At 41.6% G+C, this 17,671-nt stretch overlaps 2 protein-coding genes across 11 annotated transcripts in view; one reads left to right on the forward strand and one right to left on the reverse strand.

The window, feature by feature from the left end:
* The window catches only part of jade1 (jade family PHD finger 1), a 168,271-nt gene extending 158,201 nt beyond the window's left edge, over nt 1–10,070 (forward strand). For all 3 annotated transcript variants that reach the window (XM_086008365.1, XM_086008357.1, XM_086008373.1), the window contains one exon: nt 5,608–10,070. In XM_086008365.1, the coding sequence (XP_085864491.1) occupies nt 5,608–6,614 (1,007 nt within the window). In that variant the 3' untranslated portion in view covers nt 6,615–10,070. The remainder of the gene's footprint in view (nt 1–5,607) is intronic.
* A 4,201-nt stretch (nt 10,071–14,271) lies between these two features.
* The window catches only part of sclt1 (sodium channel and clathrin linker 1), a 126,636-nt gene continuing 123,236 nt past the window's right edge, over nt 14,272–17,671 (reverse strand). For all 8 annotated transcript variants that reach the window (XM_086008448.1, XM_086008431.1, XM_086008383.1 and 5 more), the window contains one exon: nt 14,272–15,285. In XM_086008448.1, coding sequence (XP_085864574.1) covers nt 15,214–15,285 — 72 coding nt within the window. In that variant the 3' untranslated portion in view covers nt 14,272–15,213. The remainder of the gene's footprint in view (nt 15,286–17,671) is intronic.

Raw genomic sequence — 17,671 nt, forward strand, 5'->3', positions numbered from 1 at the left:
TGAATTGTCCAAATCCCCAAACCCCAGTATGTTAGGCTGTCAGCTCAAGCTATATTGATATTGTTGAGTCCAATTGCCGTTGTCACATTGCATCACTGAGCACTGTCACACTATATTTCCTTTTAAGGGACGCAGCACTAGGATTGATCATGCTAAAATGTTTTATTAGTCAACATCCAAACACCAGTTCTCTTAAATAGTTAAACGTTGTATGCTGCTGCACTGCTTGACCAGAGCTGTTCTACATTCGTGCGTTAGTCTTACCAAGTGAAGCGTTCCCCATTTCAATGTTCAATAAACAGGAACAGCTTGGATTTTTATTAATGTGTAATGCCTGATGAGACCAGTCAGTCACACTGTGTGTACACTGTGAATGAAGCCACTCTATTTGCACTAATGCAGTAGGTTACTAAGATATTTTTAGGTTTTATTTGTATGTGTAGATTTACTGAGCTAAATGCTGAACAATATTGAGATCAGTGCTTTAATGTGAACGCATTGCTTTTAAAAGTGGATCTCTGTTGAATATGCAACAGATCAGAAACATACCTCATTCCTTGCTTTTCTGAAATAAAATAGTTTAGTATTGTCTTTTCTGGTGATTTAAAGCAGGTCACCACAACAATTACCTCTGCTCCTCACATGCAGAAAGACATCCCAGAGTGCTTTACAACGAGGAGACTATGGTAACGGTGGGTATAGAGCATTCAGAAAACTGAGAGGCTATAAAGGGGAATCCAAGGCACAGTTGAAAAGGTTTTTGAAAGCAGGGAGGTAGATGGCAACGTGGAAGAACTGGGTAGTTCTTAACAAGTGTCTACTGATGGTGGAGTGGAGAGAGTGAGGGGTGAGGAGAAGTCCAGTGTTGGAGGAACGGCGGGTGTGCGTGAGGATGTAAGGCCAGCAGACATCGCTAAGGTAAGGTGGGGAGAGACTACGGAGACATTTGAAAAACAAGGACCTGAATTTTGAAATTGATTAATTGGGCATGGGAGAGCCAGTGGAGCTTGGAGAGGATGGTGGTATGGGACTTAATGCGGTAACCATGTATTTTGGATGAATTGAAACTTGTGGCAAGTTGAGGTGGAGAGGCCGGCTAGGTGGGCATTAGAGAAGTCAAGTCTTGAGGCAATGAAGACACGGGCCAGAGTTTTGGCAGCAGAAAGGGAGAGAAAGGGCAATACTGCGGAGGTGGAAGAAAGCAGTTTTGATAATAGAAAAAATGCGGGGGAAGAATCTGAGATCGGAGCTGAGCAGAACCCTAGGTTCTGCACCTCTTGATGAAGCTTGAGCTAGCAGCCCGGGGTGGTTGATAAAATGGAGTCCAGAAGCACGGAGGTATGAATGGGAACTAAAGAAGATGGCCTCATTCTGCTTGAGGAAGTTTTAGCTCATCCAGGTCTTGGTATCAAGCAGACAATTTGAGAGTGTGCCAGCAACCTTTGGATTGGGGGAACTGAGGAAGCACGGGGTGCCATTGGCGTATATCTGGAAGCTGACCCCGTACTTCCAAATAATATTGCCAAAGGATAGCATATAGATAGTGAAGAGCAAGGGACCAAGGATGAACCCTAGGGTATAGCATGTAAGCAGAGAAGGCATTGGCAGTTCCATGCCATTGAGTAAGGTTAAGAGTGGAAGCAGGAAAGGGGCGTGCCCTGGAGCTGTATTGCTAAGGAGAGAAGTTGGAGTAGCCAGTGGTGTTGAAGGTGACAGAGAGATTGAGATCACAGGATGTTATTTGTGACTTTGACCAGTATAGTCATTGTACTGTTGGTATGGTGGAAGCCAGATTGGAGAGACTTGGATATGGAGTGTTGAAAGCGTACTTGTGAGTCATCATTACATTCCCAGGACTTCGAAGGGAAACGGAAGGTCCGAGATACAGCAGTCATTGGGGAGAGTGGAAGGATTGCGAGTTTATTGAGGAGGGGATTTTGAAGGAAGCGGGGACTGTGCTGGGTGAGATACACAGGTTGGTCATATTGACCAATATGTGGGTGACGTTTTGACATTGGTTGGTCAGGAGTTGGGTGCGAGTGAATTGAGGAAACAGCTAATAAGCTACATAGATGATCTGGGGGAGCTGAGGGGGTGAATACAAGTGAAGCGTAACATAGAAACATAGAAGATAGGAGCAGGAGTAGGTCATTCGGCCCCTCGAGCCGGCTTCTCCATTTAATGAGATCATGGCTGATCATCCAAATTCAGTACCCTGTCCCTGCTTTCTCCCCATATCCCTTTATCCCTTCAGCCTTAAGAAATATATCTAACTCCTTCTTGAATATATTTAATGAATTGGCCTCTACTGCCTTGTGTGGTAGAGAATTCCACAGGTTCACCACTCTGGGTGAAGAAATTCCTCCTCATCTCAGTCCTAAATGGCTTACCCCTTATCCTTAGCCTGTGACCCCTGGTTTTGGACTCCCCCGCCATCAGGAACATCCTTCCTGCATCCAGTCTGTCTAGTCCTGTTAGAATTTTATAAGTTTCAGTGAGATCCCCTCTCGTTCTTCTAAACTCCAGCGAGTATAAGCCCAATCGACACAATCTCTCCTCATACGTCATTCCTGCCATCCCAGGTATCAGTCTGGTGAACCTTTGCTGCACTGCCTCCATGGCAAGAACATCCTTCCTCAGATAAGGCAACTAAAACTGCACACAATACTCAAGGTGTGGTCTCACCAAGACCCTGTACAACTGCAGCAAGACATCCTTGTTCCTGTACTTGAACCCTCTCACTACGAAGGCCAACATACCATTTGCCTTCTTAACCGCCCAAGGACGGCGGTCCTTAAAATCCCCAGGACGAAGAATCATGTGGTGCAAAGGCTGTGACCAGCGAGGAAGGAGATTTCCTAGGAAAGATAGCTGGTGGGAAAGAACGTGTAATAGAGGGAGGATCTTAAAGGAGAAATGGTGGAGTGTGAAGTGATGAGAAGAGCCCAGAAGAATAGAGGTAAGGGTTGGGGTGGGATATTGATAGGGGTGCCACACCATCATTGTTACAGCTTAGGCGGGGACTTGGTATGACGTAAAGCCAAATGGATTGGCATCAGTGAGGGTAAAAAGTCGTTATTGGTGAGCCAGGATATTTCAGGGTCAGGATGTGGAAATATTCCTCCAGGACCAGTATATGTTTGCAGATAAAGATGTTTTGCCCCTGAATCCAAAATGTTGCATTTTCAAATTTTGAATGAAAATTTCTGTCTTGAAATTATGCAGTGATTTTACTCTAAATGTTTAATGCATTCATATGAAATTCTTTGATTTGCCTGGCTATTTTAAACAGATTAACTCGCATGTTAAAATAGTATTTTAATATATGTAGAGTGTAATTTCATTGCTATTGTGTTCAAAGTTATGAAGGGTTTTGATGAGGTAAATAGGGAAGAACTATTTCTGTTGATCAGTGAACGGGTAACTAGAGAGTATGAAAATAAGGTCACCACCAAAAGAATAAAGACAGAGATTAGGAGAATTTTTTTATATACACAAAGGTTTGTTTCGGATGAGACGTTAAACAGATCTGCTCTCGTCTGCTCTCTCAGGTGGATGTAAAAGGTCCCACAACACTATTTTGAAGAAGAGCAGGGGAGTTATCCCTGGTGTCCTCGCCAATATTGATCCCTCAGTCAACACCTAAAACAGATTATCTGGTCATTATCACATTGCTGTTTGTGGGAGCTTGCTGTGCGCAAATTGGCTGCCGCATTTCCTACATTACAACAGTGACTACACTTCAAAAGTACTTCATTGGGTGTTAAGAGCATTGGGACTTCCTGAGGTTGTGAAAGGTGCTATATAAATCTTTGTAGGATGGTATGGCCTATTGGGAATAATAATGGAAGCAGAATCCATAAATGCTTTTAAGGAAGTGGATAAATATTTGAAAAAGAAAAATTTGAACGGGTTATAGGGAATGAAAGAAAGAAGACGTGCATAGAATTTCACAACACAGAAACAGGCCATTTGGCCCAGGCCCAACGGGTCTATGCTGGTGTTTATGCTCCACACAAGCCTCCTCCCACCTAACTTCATCTCACCATATCAACATATCCTTCATTCCTTTCTCCGTCATGTACTTATTTAGCTTTCCCTTAAATGCATCTATGCTAATCGCCTCAATCACATAATGCGAGTTTCGTATTCTCATCACTCTGATTAAAATCAACTGAAGATAGCATACCTGGAGTGCTGGTCAAGATATGGCTGGTTGTGAAGTATCTCCATACAAGGCTGACCAGATAACTTGTGAGCACCATGTGAATTAGTCACCCCATGAATGGATATAGTGTTTTACACGACCTCAGGACGCCCCAAAGCGCTTTACAGCCAATTACGTACTTTTGAAGTGTAGTCACTGTTCTAATGTAGGGAATGTGACGGCCAATTTTGCGCACAGTAAGCTCCCACAATTAGCAGTGTGATAATGACCAGATCATCTGTTTTTAGTGATGTTGGTTGAGGGATAAATATTGGCCAGGACACCTGCTAGAACGCCCCCTGACCTTTTTCAGAATAGTGTCATGGGATCTTTAACGTCCAGCTGAGAGGGCAGGTGGGGCCTCGGTTTAACACCTTATCTGAAGGACGGCACCTCTGACAGTGCAGCACTCCCTCAGTACTGCACTGGAGTGTCAGCCTAGATTTTGTGCTCAAGTCTTTGGAGTAGGACTTGAACCCACAACCTTCTGACTCTGAGACCAGAGTGCTACCGACTGAGCCACAGCTGACACTGAATGCGAGTAAGTGGCTAACTTTGTCTGTCGAGTGGCATCCTTCTGTCGTGTAGAATGTTATGATTAAGCATCACAACTCTAATCCTTTTTTTGGGTAAAGGTATTTAAAAATTTTGTTTGGTTGCTGTATCACCCACAAAATCTGAGCCTGAACCCCAGCCTCCAGTGTCGTTCATTAATGGGCTTCTCCCATGGGAACGAGTTTGCCGACTATCGGGGGGAGGGGAAGGGAGGAGAAACTAGCCATTGGAATTGTCTCTTCCTGCACCACCCATATACGCCTCCTGGTGGGTGTACAAGAATATTGCACTGATGCATGCTGGAAGTGTTTGAGGGCTGCATCTTCATTTTCTTGCCCAAGGTGCTGTAGAGCGTAGAGCAATGACTAACTGACCACAGAGAAAAGAAGTTTTAGAAAAGCAAATTTAAATTGTTCTTTTTACTGATATTAAATAATGTCTGTTTGCCAGCTTTTATAATTGCACATCCTTTTTTAACAGGTAATGTACAGTGCTGTCTATCGATTGCCAGTATCAATATTAGGTTCTAGATCTAAATTTTTAAAAATTGGATAAAAAGTGCTATTCGAACAACTTAGGAAAATTTGTAAAAGGGGGACGATTTCAGAAGGAACTTTAAAGAAAAATAAAGTTGATTGTGAAATATATAATAATTTCTGGTGGTCTCCAGATAATAATGTCATTATTTGTTTCTTTAGCTTGCCCAGCTGCTAGTTACATGTTTTGTTCTGTACATATTTTAGCTTGAAAGTTACAATCTGGGCCTTATTATAATAAATGCAAAAGGATATCCACGCCTGTGTGAATATGACATGGTATGAATTGTGTGTGTGCTTTGTTTGTAGGTGTGCCTTCAGCATTCCCATCAGAAGATACTTTATTCCTTGGTTGGCTGGCACACTCTCATCCGGTTTCCAAACCAGGTGGTTTACAATGGAAGTCGAACAAAGAACTGGAGACGGGCCAGCCTCCTGACCACTACTCGGACAAGGTCTGGCGTGAAAAGAGCGCACACTTGAGTGGCAGAATGCAAAGCCACACCGACTCTGCTAATCAGCGCTTGTTGAAGCAATCAAACCGATCCAGTGAGTGCAAAAACATAGCTAATGTGCACAGCGCCAAGGAGGACTATACCAGCGAGCGTATTCTTCCGCCATGCGATAAGGTTCGTAGCGGTTCGCGAGCTAATGACCGTGAGAGAAATAATGGTCTGGCTGCACCTGACCACAGGAAGAAAACTGACAGCAGTGGACGTAGTACCGCAAGTAAAGCAGAATTGCGAGAAAGAGCTTGTTCAAAACGGGACAAACCCTACATGCCGGCAGAATTAACCCTACGGCAGTCTGAAAACAAGCGGGCTTTATGTGCGCCAGTGTGTAAAGTGCCCTCTGTTCGAATTCGGAGGTTATCTGGGGATGGCAGCCACGCACACTCCAAATGTAATGGTACCTTGGGCAAGGTAGCTTGCAATCAAACTGCTATTGCTACTGGTCGTCCTGCAGTAAAAGTGCCTACAACACCTACGAGTCCAGTGAAAAACTGGGGTGGGTTCAAGATCCCAAAGAAGGGAGAAAGGAAGCAGCACGAGGAGAGACGGGAGCCCTGCAGGCAGAACTCGGAATCCACACAATGCCAGAACTTGGGAGCGCAAAGGGCCTCTTCTAAAGAGAGGGCAAAGGTGAGGTTGCTGCCGGACAATGAGAACGATGGCTATAGTCCTGATGCCGAGATGAGTGATTCAGAGACCGAGTCAACAGACAATTGCAAGCCACAACGGCTAAATTCAAACCGTGCGATGGTGAGCAGGAGGTACGGGACAGATATTATTCGAAGAAGCATTCTGGCCTCTTGATCCAGATAAGAGGGGGGCAACAAGTGCACTCACTGCCTGGTATCCACGTCCAATCCCAACAATATTTTAATTAAATGCCTTTTTGTGATTTGATATTTCTTCAGGCTAAGTATTTGGTACCCAGGGACATTTCCCATCATGGAATGTTTGTCAGTAAAACACTTGTGTTTAAGTTAAATGCTACAGTTTTGTAGTCTATTAATCTGCCCCATGTATAGTTAATCAATATTTCAGGTAGGCCTTTCGCAAGGTATATTGAAACAGAAAAATAACTAGACCAGAAGATGCCAGTTTTGAAGCAGGAATTTAAAGATTAAAAGCTTAAACACTAAAAAAAACTGTTTTTAAAAATAATTGCATTTGCTAAGCATCCCAGTAGTTAAGTGATTAGCACTCAGCAATTTTTTACTGATTTATTATTTTTTAAAAGCATGATTTAAAAAAAAAACTTTTAAAAATCAGCAGGTTGTGTGATAGTTCTGGCCGGACTTAGTCCAGTATTTTGGGCTAAAAAAAGGACTACAGTATAAAGTAAAAGCAGCAAATTCTAAGTTCCTTGACAAATACAAACTACCGTTTGTTTCTTAAATTGGTAAAACCTAGTGTTCACTAGTGTTAGATTTTCAGATGTGGCCATTTCAGAGTTCTTCACTTTAAAGTATTCAGCTGATCTGTAAATGTAGTCAGACAGAAGCACAGTAATTTAGGCAATGGAAAGTGAGAGGTTCCGATATACAGCAGCTGCTGGGAAGGAAGGAATCCCTTGCAGTCTATAAATTCTGGAGTTTCTACAGTAATTTGGCAGGGATGACTGGCACCTTAACAAGAGCGAGGAGTTGCTGCAGGAAAGTTTGATGTTTTTCTGTGTCGTTCCTGTACTGTTTCTTTGTGAACAACTGGCGTGAAACACTTGTCAAGTGTGCGATAATTCGTAAGACTATTGGGGCTATACCTTTCTAAAAACATCATTTGTCTGTCCCATGTATCCATTACCTTTATTTTAGATTGGTTCCATTAATGCTATTATCCCATTCCAAATGTTTGAATCAGGTTTTATTTACATGGAATTTACAGCACGGAAACAGGCGGTTTATGGGGGGGGCGGGGTGTGCAGAGAAAACTGCAAATGTTTCAAGAATTTTTTTCCTGTTATTTTTTGTAACCTTGGAATTCCACCAGTTGGGAAAAAAAATGGGAAATTTTCCAAAATGTTGAATAGAGGATGTGGCACACTATCCATTGTGGTGTTCTAGCATCAAAGATGATCTGAACTAGCGTTGCATCAGTATTAACACAAAGGGCCAGAGCATTTCCAATTCACCAGTTTGATTTCTCCCTCCCCCAAATAATACTGACCCTGCAATGATTTTCTGAGTAAACTGCAGTAAAACAGCTGCACTACTTCAATAGTCTGCATCATTATGTTCTTTGTCAAAACTCTTGTGTATGACCAGCAAAGGGATGCAACAACAACACTAAAAGGCGATTTTTTTTTCCCCCCCAGTAAATACAATCATTATTTTTAATGTTCAGTCACCATTGTGATACAACTTTCATTTAAGTAACCTGGACATTCCTTTTTTGTGTTAAATTCTAGTGCGGTGTAATTAGGGTTACTCTCAGCAAGGGATGAACTTAGCCAAATTTGGATGGCATTGGGGATTGGGGGGAAAAAGAGTTCAACCTCCCAAACTTGGAGCAGACTGGCTCGTGTTCTTATTGTCAAATAAAATGTAAAACGAGTCAACCAAGTAACTTTAAAAATACTAAATGGCCATTTTTAGTAATTTACACAAAACCTGTTTAAAATTCCACGGCTTCAGTCTCTTATAAATTTGTTGAAAATGATCTTAAGCAAGTTTTAAATCTCTCCAAAAATCTTACTACATAAAGTGTTGCATGCACTGTACTGAATTTATTTCCTGCTCATGTGTTGTAATGCAGTTGAAAATATTTCAAGTAGACACTATCAATATTGAACATGTATATTTAATTTTATTAAGTGGCCTTTTCTAATCTTTATTCAGTGCAATAGCCATGTATTATTTTTTAAAAAGAATTGTAGAAAGAAAGGTATTTTGATTACATGTTTGACATGGAGTATTTATGCATCTCTGATATGCAACCTAGTTTGAAATATTTGCAACATCTTAATCTTTACTGTTTTAGTGTTTAACATGGAGGTACCATCACATTGCGTTGTACAGAAGGAAACCATCACTAATTGTATGCCTTGCTAAGTTTTATGCCTGCACTAAATAATCTTTTAGGTAGAAATAGGCAGTGAATTAATAGTTTGAGTACAATGGTTTGTTTAAAGAATCATAACTTAGACTGACAGTTAAAGCTTTACTTTTCCCTCTGTTGTGCTTACTTGTCGAGATCGATCTTAAATTATGATTTTTGGTATTTTATATAGACTGTAGTTGACCATTAGGCTAGTTGAGCTACTGTGTAGTTGCTACTGGCATGCAAATGCAGTTTAAAACAAAAGTGATGTAAAGGGACAATTTTCACACGCCCTGTTTTCTGATTGTTCCATACAGACCTGCCGAACAGGCTTTGTAGTGTGGTGCTGTACAGAGGAATTCTATCACCCTGTGCCTAGTAAAGTTTAACTGGTGTCCATTTAGTTACAAAGAGCATGGAAATAAAAGCAGAAATAAAATTTATACAGAGATGACTATTTTAAATTACCTGGCTCTTTGCTGTATTTATTTTTCTTGTAAAATATTTATAAAAACTACTTTTGAGAGAAAATTCTGTTCTGTGAATGTTGAAAACATTTAGATGAATTGTGCCTTTTTTGTGTTTGATATTGTTGAGTTTACACTAGTATATATGATAATGGTACATCGACCTGTAAAATGTTTCTCAGAATTAAATCTCATCTGGAACCAACAGAAAGAGACGCTGGCCTTTTTTGTGGGCCTATATAGGCCAGAATAATAAAAACAAGAGACGACAACACTGTCTTCCTTTATGCATTTGGGATTTTTCATAAACGTTGAGATATTTTAATTAAACTTTAATGATAGCAATAAACCTAATTTCTCTACTTTTTTTAAGCCAGTGTTATTAGAAAATACATGGAGTCACGTGATGTTGAATATGTCAAGAATTTTTTTTTTAAAGATGGTTCTACAAACCCAGCCTATGCAAGGTAACAAAATGGGATCTTGTACCTTGCATAAATATCCAGGTATGCTTTTTTATCAGTTATTAAAAGTCTGCTAGATGTCATTCTCCCTTTGTAGCAGCATCTGCTCTCTTAGGATGAAACGTTGCAAGTTGCCAGTTCTGCGTAGAAAACTCTACTTTTCCACAAGTAACCTTGGGAGCACTTAAATAAAGCACTGTGCTTTACCAGAACATGTGTACCAATCAACTGCAATAAATGTATATGCTTGTTTCCACCCCCGCCCCCCCCCAGTAAAGCTAAACTACAATTAAAAAGCTTGAGATCTGCGTGTTTTATGAAGTTAAGATTATAGATATCCCCAATTTTCTGATTTCCAGTAAGTAACATATTAATATTAATCATGTTTAAGAACTGTTAAATTTCTAATAGAGTTGAGGTGTAAAAAGGGTGAGGGGAGTGAAGTTAAGTGTATGCCGTAAGTGTAGATAAATGCAAAAGTACTTTAAAATCCAGATTTGTTAAGACTTCAGTAGACACTGGGACAACGTGGGCATGAAGGTATGTTCTAAAATTGATCAGACTGCGAAGAAATTTAAACCTAAAGTTTGCATTTTGGATTTTCCAATGGATGTACCATCTCAAGCTGAGGTTCTTGCACAACCTCGAAACAGGTGCTAACTTGGATTGCAGTGATCATTGCATGGTTAAATTGGATATATTTAAGGATAAGAATAACAATACAGACATGCATGACTTCAGAAGGGAACATTTTAGGATCAGGAAAAGAGCTCTTAAGAATTGAGTGTCAAATGAAATGAGTCCTGGACTGCCACTGACACCTTGAGGGGTGAGGGAAGGGGTGGTAAAATCTAACTGTGGCAGGGGCACAGGAGGGATGGTAGTGGCTCGGCATCCCGTTATACATCCCACCCAATATTCCTTTTCAGTGACTGAAAGAGAAAGTCAAATCAGGCAGGGTGTATAACGGGCTGTCGATCTGCGACCACCTGCACCCCTGTGGTAATTTTACTCCCCTAATTCTCCGAGGCACTTTCGGCTTCCAACTGCTGATCTGCAAGAGATATAAATACTTGATTTGGACTCTCCAGTGAATGTTCAATTTCTTGGTTGTTTGCAAAACTGGCCTTTGACACTGGTTTTAAGACACAGAAAATTCAAAAAAAGTTATGTACAGTTAGGAACTAGTTTGGCTTCTCTAAGAAATCCTAAACATTGAAGAGTGTAGTGAAGGCAGAGAGAATGCATAAAGATAGAAAATGACAGGCAGAGCAGAAGTGAACTTTTAAAAACTGATTTGAAATGTTTTAAAGTCTGCATGACTGTCAACAGGTCCATGGAAAATTCACTCTCCCTGGGCTGCCTAGCTATTGGCCCAGATTTTGCTGCAGCAGCTGCCGTTAGTTCGACTTGCCCCTGCACATTTTAAGTTTTAAAAATTTGTGTGTGGCAAGTTGCTGCAAGTGCGAGCTGATTATGTCGCAGCGAGGGAAACGGTATCTGGGAGCTGATTGAACAGGGCAAACAACCGTGTATCTCCTTAACCAATCAGATTGAAGGATTGTGAAATAAACCGAGGAAGGACGGAGAAGGAAGTGTAAGTTAGAGTGAGTGAATTCAATGCCAAATCAGGTAAAGAAAGAGAAATAAAGATTGGATTAAGAGAGCAAAGGGGAAAAAAAAAAGTAAAAGAAAATATATTTTTTAAATTTGATATTTTTAAAATCTTCAACAATTAAAACCCGAAGGAATGAGGCTCAACACTTGTAATAGCTCATTTTTGATGCCAGACAGGTTGATTGGCAGTAATTAACAATTATTACATTGTTAAAGGGGTACTTGTGCTTGTAATGACTACACTTAATTTTCGAGGCGAGTTTAGTTCGTATCTGCTGTGCAAATACAGACATTCAATGCACGTCAATGGTGAGGCAGACAGCAATATGCCATTTTCACGAAGCTAACGGCAGAGCGGTGCAATTGGACAGCAACTTTTGGATAGTGCCATTTAACCGCGCATCTTCTCGCCTGAAGTTGCTGTACCATTTACACGTAAATAATGGCGAGCGCCATCATCCTCACTGTTATTTTGACAGCAAATTTTGGCCCATTATATTTTGAGCTCATTCATTGAGCTATTGAAACAAACATTAATTAATACAATACTACAAGTTATTCAATTGTCAGGTTTATTTCCGTATCAATGATCCTAAGCTACAAAAGCTCCCATGCAAATATTAAGTCAGTAAAGCCACACCTGCCATGTTGGCAGCATTACTGCTGTAAAATTAGGGGAAATATTGAAGCCTGTGAGCTTAAAAACTTTTTTTGAGGACTGTAAGAGGAAGTAAAACTGGGGAATTGCTCTCCAGAGGTTGCCTTTCTAGTCTAGAAGATGAATATAATCTGTGTGGTTTTTCAAATAAATGACCGTTTCAAGGTTCTCTTTCTGTTTGCGAAGATTAAGTTCTACCTAAGGACAACTTTCTCCCAGTTCTCCCACAGGTGTGTGGTTTGGAGGATGTTGTCTTGTGCTAAATATTTTCTTCCACCTGTTTTGGTTTTTTCTCTTTGCGCCATTAACTGATCAATTCAGGTGGCTTAATTCCTGCAGTGTCTTTCGTAGAATCGAATACCTCCATGTCCCGGTTTCTAAGGTGCTTTCCCACAGCGATTCTCCTTGTGATCTGTTGCAACTACTTCAGAACCCCTGGAGAAATGGTGTAAATGTACATTGCTCCGGGATTTTGGCTGATACTCCGCCAAAGTTATGGCTGGAGATTGGGAGAACTCCAGTAGGAATGACGGGCGATGGTGCCCTCCAGTACCTTGTCAAAGTGGCTATTCTTCATGTGAGTGTCTGGAGAGTTGAGTGTTGGCAGGCTAGTTGACTGGGACATCACAGCTGAGCTCAATCCTGTTCTCACCCAGTGTCTAAACATCTGTATTTCAAGCAGGAGTCACTGGACTGAGCTCAGGAGCACAAAATGGGCACTAGCTGATTCAACCTAGACCATGGGTTGAACCTACAATCTCCCCCATCTGTATTATTACTGTTATTCACCATTTTAAATATTACATGTTTAAGAAAATGTAATTAAACAATAAAAAGATAAGCCTTTTGCATCAAACATTCATATGTAATCAAATGATGCAGCACTGTTGCATAAGAAAAAGGAGGCGGCCATTCGGCCCCTCGAGCCTGCTCTGCCATTTAATAATTCCAACTCCACTTTCCTGCCTGTTCGCCATAACCCTTGACTACCCGGTAGCTCAAATATCTGTCTATCTCTACCTTGAATATATATTCACTGACTCAGCCTCCACAGCTCTCTTGGGTAGAGAATTCCAAAGATTCACGACCCTCTGAGAGAAGCAATTCCTCCTCATCTCCGTCTTAAATGGGCGACCCCTTATCCTGAAACTATGCCCCCTAGTTCTGGATTCCCCCATGAGGAGAAACATCTTTTTAGGAACTACCCTATCAAGCCCCCTCAGCATCGTCTATGTTTCAGTAAGATCACCCCTCATTCTTCAAAATCCAATGAATATAGGCTCAACCTTTCCTCACAAGTCAACCCTTTCATCTCAGGAATCAACCTAGTGAATCTTTTCTGAACTGCCTCCAACATTCTAACAAATTTCATCATAGAGTGGCTAATTTTAAAAATTAATTGTTCACATGGGCAATTTTGACACAGCTGTATTTATTGTCCAGCCATAATTGCCCTGAAGGAGGTGGTGGTGGTGGCGAGTCGCCTAGAACCTCTGAAGCCCTTGGGGTGATGGTGTTCCCACACTGGTGTTAGGAAGGGATTTCCACAAATTTGACCCAGCAGCAATAAAGAAAGTGATATATGGCCCAGTCAGGATGGTATGCGATTTAGTGGTGATGGTGTTCTCATGACAATGCACTTCCCAGCCACATACAGCGATCAAAATAAGCTTGCTGGTGAATTGCTGCAATGCAGCCTGTGGATTGTACATACTGCAGGAAGAGTATGCCAGTGGTGGAAGGAGCACCAATCCTTTGTCTTGGCTACTGTCGAGCTCCTGTGCGTTATCGTGGGCCTCATCCATCCAGGCGAACAGAGTATTCCATTACACTCCTGAGTTGAGCATTGTGGATGAAGAGGCATTACGAGCTGGAGGTGAGAAAATCATGGCAGAATACCCAGCCTTTAGCTCAGTCGAGCAATCCAGGAAATGGCAACAACAGACAAGATGTTTTCAACCCAGGATGAGAATTATAGGATCACTCAGTCCAAAGGAGCTCTGCCACAGCAATGTCTTTTTTGGCTTGGGCCTAGAAACTGGTCACCTGTCCAATAGCCATTGAAAGTTTGATAAGTTTTTTTCATATATATATATATATCACAATTTTAACAGGTTTGATGCCATTACAAATCCTCTCAAAACAGAACTTTTTTAAAATTTAAATATAAAAAGTATTCCTTTTGTTTGTAAATGGTTTTATCACTCATTTCAAGTCTGAAGGAGAGCTACATATTTTTTAATGTGCAAAACATTCTATTTACAAGCTATTGCCAACAATAAATAAACTGCAGCAAAAGTGTAATACAAGACTGATCTGTGTTAAAACAAAAACATAGGTAAATAGTATTTATTTTGTATACTGAAATGAATACACATCACAGCAAATAGAAACACAAGCTGATAAATGGGGTAAGATAGAACCTGTCCAAATTAAAAAACACTGGAAAACTAGTATTTACCAGCATACCTTCTCTCCAAAAAACATACATTTGAATATCAAACGTGGTTTTGACTGCGATCAGGGGAGTTGGTGTCAATAACTTGGAATGGAGATTTAAAGGCAACAGGTCGTAACATTTCAAAGGGAGATTTGAGTTTCTAAAAAATCATATGATTATTCTAATAGCCCACTGTTTAATTTCTTTGTAAGGCTAAAAACAGCAAGATTTCAATTTGGTGAAATTCTGAAAGTTTTTCAAGTCACTGGAGTTTCAAGTTTTTGCAGGTATTCATATCAGATCGTTGTTGAATTATTGAGGTGACAAGATAGTACTGTACTGAGACAAATAACCACATAACTGAAACCACAACACTTTGGCAGAAGCCCACTAGATTCTAAAATTTTACAAAGTACTGTAAAACATTTAAAAATAACACTTATTTACAATTTTCATTTTGTAAAAAAAATCTACTGCAAGTTAAAGCAAAGGACCAATCTCTCATGCTGAAATTCATTCACCAACTGTTAATCCAATTTGGAGCTTTGTTCAAGAGGTATCTCACAGAAGTAAACATCTTTCAACATTTGAAATTCAGTTGATAGCTTGTAATGCATCTCTGGATTTGTCGGTGCATCTCCATGAACTGACATCATTGCGCAAGCTGGATGGCCATTTGCATTAGGAGGCTGGGGTATAGACAGAACGTGATGATTTCAAGTACTCAATGGTTTAAAATGCTTTCCAGATCCAACAGTGCATCAGCTTTTCTTCGCTGTGTTGTGACTGTACTGAGCTATAGTAAAACAAAATTGAAAGTCATAATCCAACCTGGCCAATTACCATCCTGAGACTACTCTCAATCATCGGCAATGTAATGGAAGGAGTCATCAACAGTGCTATCAAGCTGCACTTACCAATAACCTGCTCACTGCTGCTCAGTTTGGGTTCCATCAAGACCACTTAGCTCTAACCTCATTACAACCTTGGTTCAAAAATAGACAAAAAAGCTGAATTCTAGAGGTGAGGCGAGAGTGACTGCCCTTGACATCAAGGAACCATTTGACTTCAGTTTTACTAGTGCTCCTTGGTGCCATACTTAAGTCAATAAGGATCAGGGGTAAACTCTGCCGTGGCTGGAGTCATACCTAGCACAAAGGAAGATGGTTGTTGGAAGTCAATCACCTCAGCTGCAGGACATTGCTGCAGGAGTTCCTTAGGGCAGTGTACTAGGCCTAACCATCTTCAGCTGCTTCATCAGTGATCTTCCCTCCATCATGAGGGGAGAAGTGTGGCCATCAGTTGATGATTGCACAGTGTTCAGTACCATCAGCAATTGCTCAAGTAACGAAGCAGTCCATGCCTGCATGGAGCAAGACCTGGACAATATTCAGGCTTGGGCTGGTAAGTGCCAAATAACACACGCTCTGTACAAGTGCCAGGCAATGATCATCTCCAACAAGAGAAAATCTAACCACCTCTCATGATATTCAATGCTACTACCATTGCTGAATTCCCACCAACAACATCCTGGGGATCGCCATTGACCAGAAACTCAACTGGACCAGCCACATAAATGCCATGGCTACTAGAGTAGGTCAGAGGCTGCATATTCTGCAGTGAGTGCTCACCTCCTGACCAATGTTCCCTCTAAACCCCATGGCCGTGCAGCTATCTGCTGGTCGCGAGTAGCCCAGGTCCGGCTTTTCCAATGTTAAATTTCACGCATGCGCGAAACTCAATGGGCTGCGCACCCAAAAAATATGGGGAAATATTGCTCCTGACTCCCTAAAGCCTCCAACATCTGCAAGGCACATCAGGCGTGTGATGATAAAGTGTGGTAGACTTTCTCTTGTTGGAGATGATCATTGCCTGGCATTTGTACAGAGCGAGTATTATGACACTTACCAGCCCAAGCCTGAATATTGTCCAGGTCTTGCTCCATACAGGCATGGACTGCTTTGTTATTTGACCAATTGCTGATGGTACTGAACACTGCAATCATCAGCTGACAGCCACATTTCTCACCTCATGATGGAGGGAAGGTCACTGATGAAGCAGCTGAAGATGGTTGGGTGCCGCCACAACAACACAGGAAGCTCAACACCATCCAGGCTACAGCAGTCTGCTTAAATCGACAGCCCTTCCACCACCAGCACACTGTGGCTGCAGTGTGTACCATCTTCTACAGGATGCAATGCAGCAACTCGCCAAGACTTCTTCGACAGCACCTCCCAAACCCGCAATCTCTACCACCTAGAAGGACAAGGGCAGCAGACGCATAGCAACACCGCCACCTACTTGGACATCGTTCCTTCATCGTCGCTGGGTCGATATCCTGGATCTCCCTACCTAGCAGCACTGGAGTACCACATAGACTGCAGCAGTTTAAGAAGACAGTTCACCACCACGGTCAAGGATATCAACCCAGCGACAATGAAGGAACAGCAAAATATGTCCAAGTCAGGATGGTGTGTGACTTGGAGGGGAACTTGTGTAGGTGGTGATGTTACCATGCGCCTGCTGCCCTGGTCTTTCAGGGTGGTGGAGGCTTCGGGTTTGGGAGGCGCTGTCGAAGAAGCCTTGGCGAGTTGCTGCAGTGCATCCTGTAGATGGTACACATTGCAGGGATGGACAATAAATGCTGGCCTTGCTTGCGATGCCCATATCCCAAGAATGAATATTTTTTTTTAAAATTACATTTGGTGAGGTTCACTTTTTTCATAGCATTATGATCAAACTGGGTCAATAGAATGTTCACGTAAATTACCACGTAGTGGGAAAGTAAATGAAAATGCAATCTTCTGCCTGCATGCCAGTGAATCTCCAGCGTTGTTTGGTGAATTGGAAAATGTGGTATTTCATAATATGGCTCAGCTGAGCTGACAGCAATCATCCCTCCTACTTCCCCCAGAGGTAAACCCCCATAATGTTTCTTCCCACGACCTCCTGCCCAATGGGGCGTGTCTCTCTTTGCCCTGACTTAGTCGTTTCTCTCCACTCCTCCAACAAAGTATTTGTTTTCCTCTGTTCTTGCTCCTGTTCAGAAGGGTCTATTATTTATTGTCCCCAAATTATTTCCCGCGCTCTCTCATGGTCCCAGGTATAGATGATTGATCTCCCTTCTCCATCCCTGAAAAGGGTTCAACTCCCTATGCCTTGCCACTCACAACAGTGTACAT

Source organism: Somniosus microcephalus, chromosome 2 (assembly GCF_052327205.1).
Source record: "Somniosus microcephalus isolate GS21.2 chromosome 2, FLI_Smic_1.0, whole genome shotgun sequence".
NCBI lineage: Eukaryota > Metazoa > Chordata > Chondrichthyes > Squaliformes > Somniosidae > Somniosus > Somniosus microcephalus.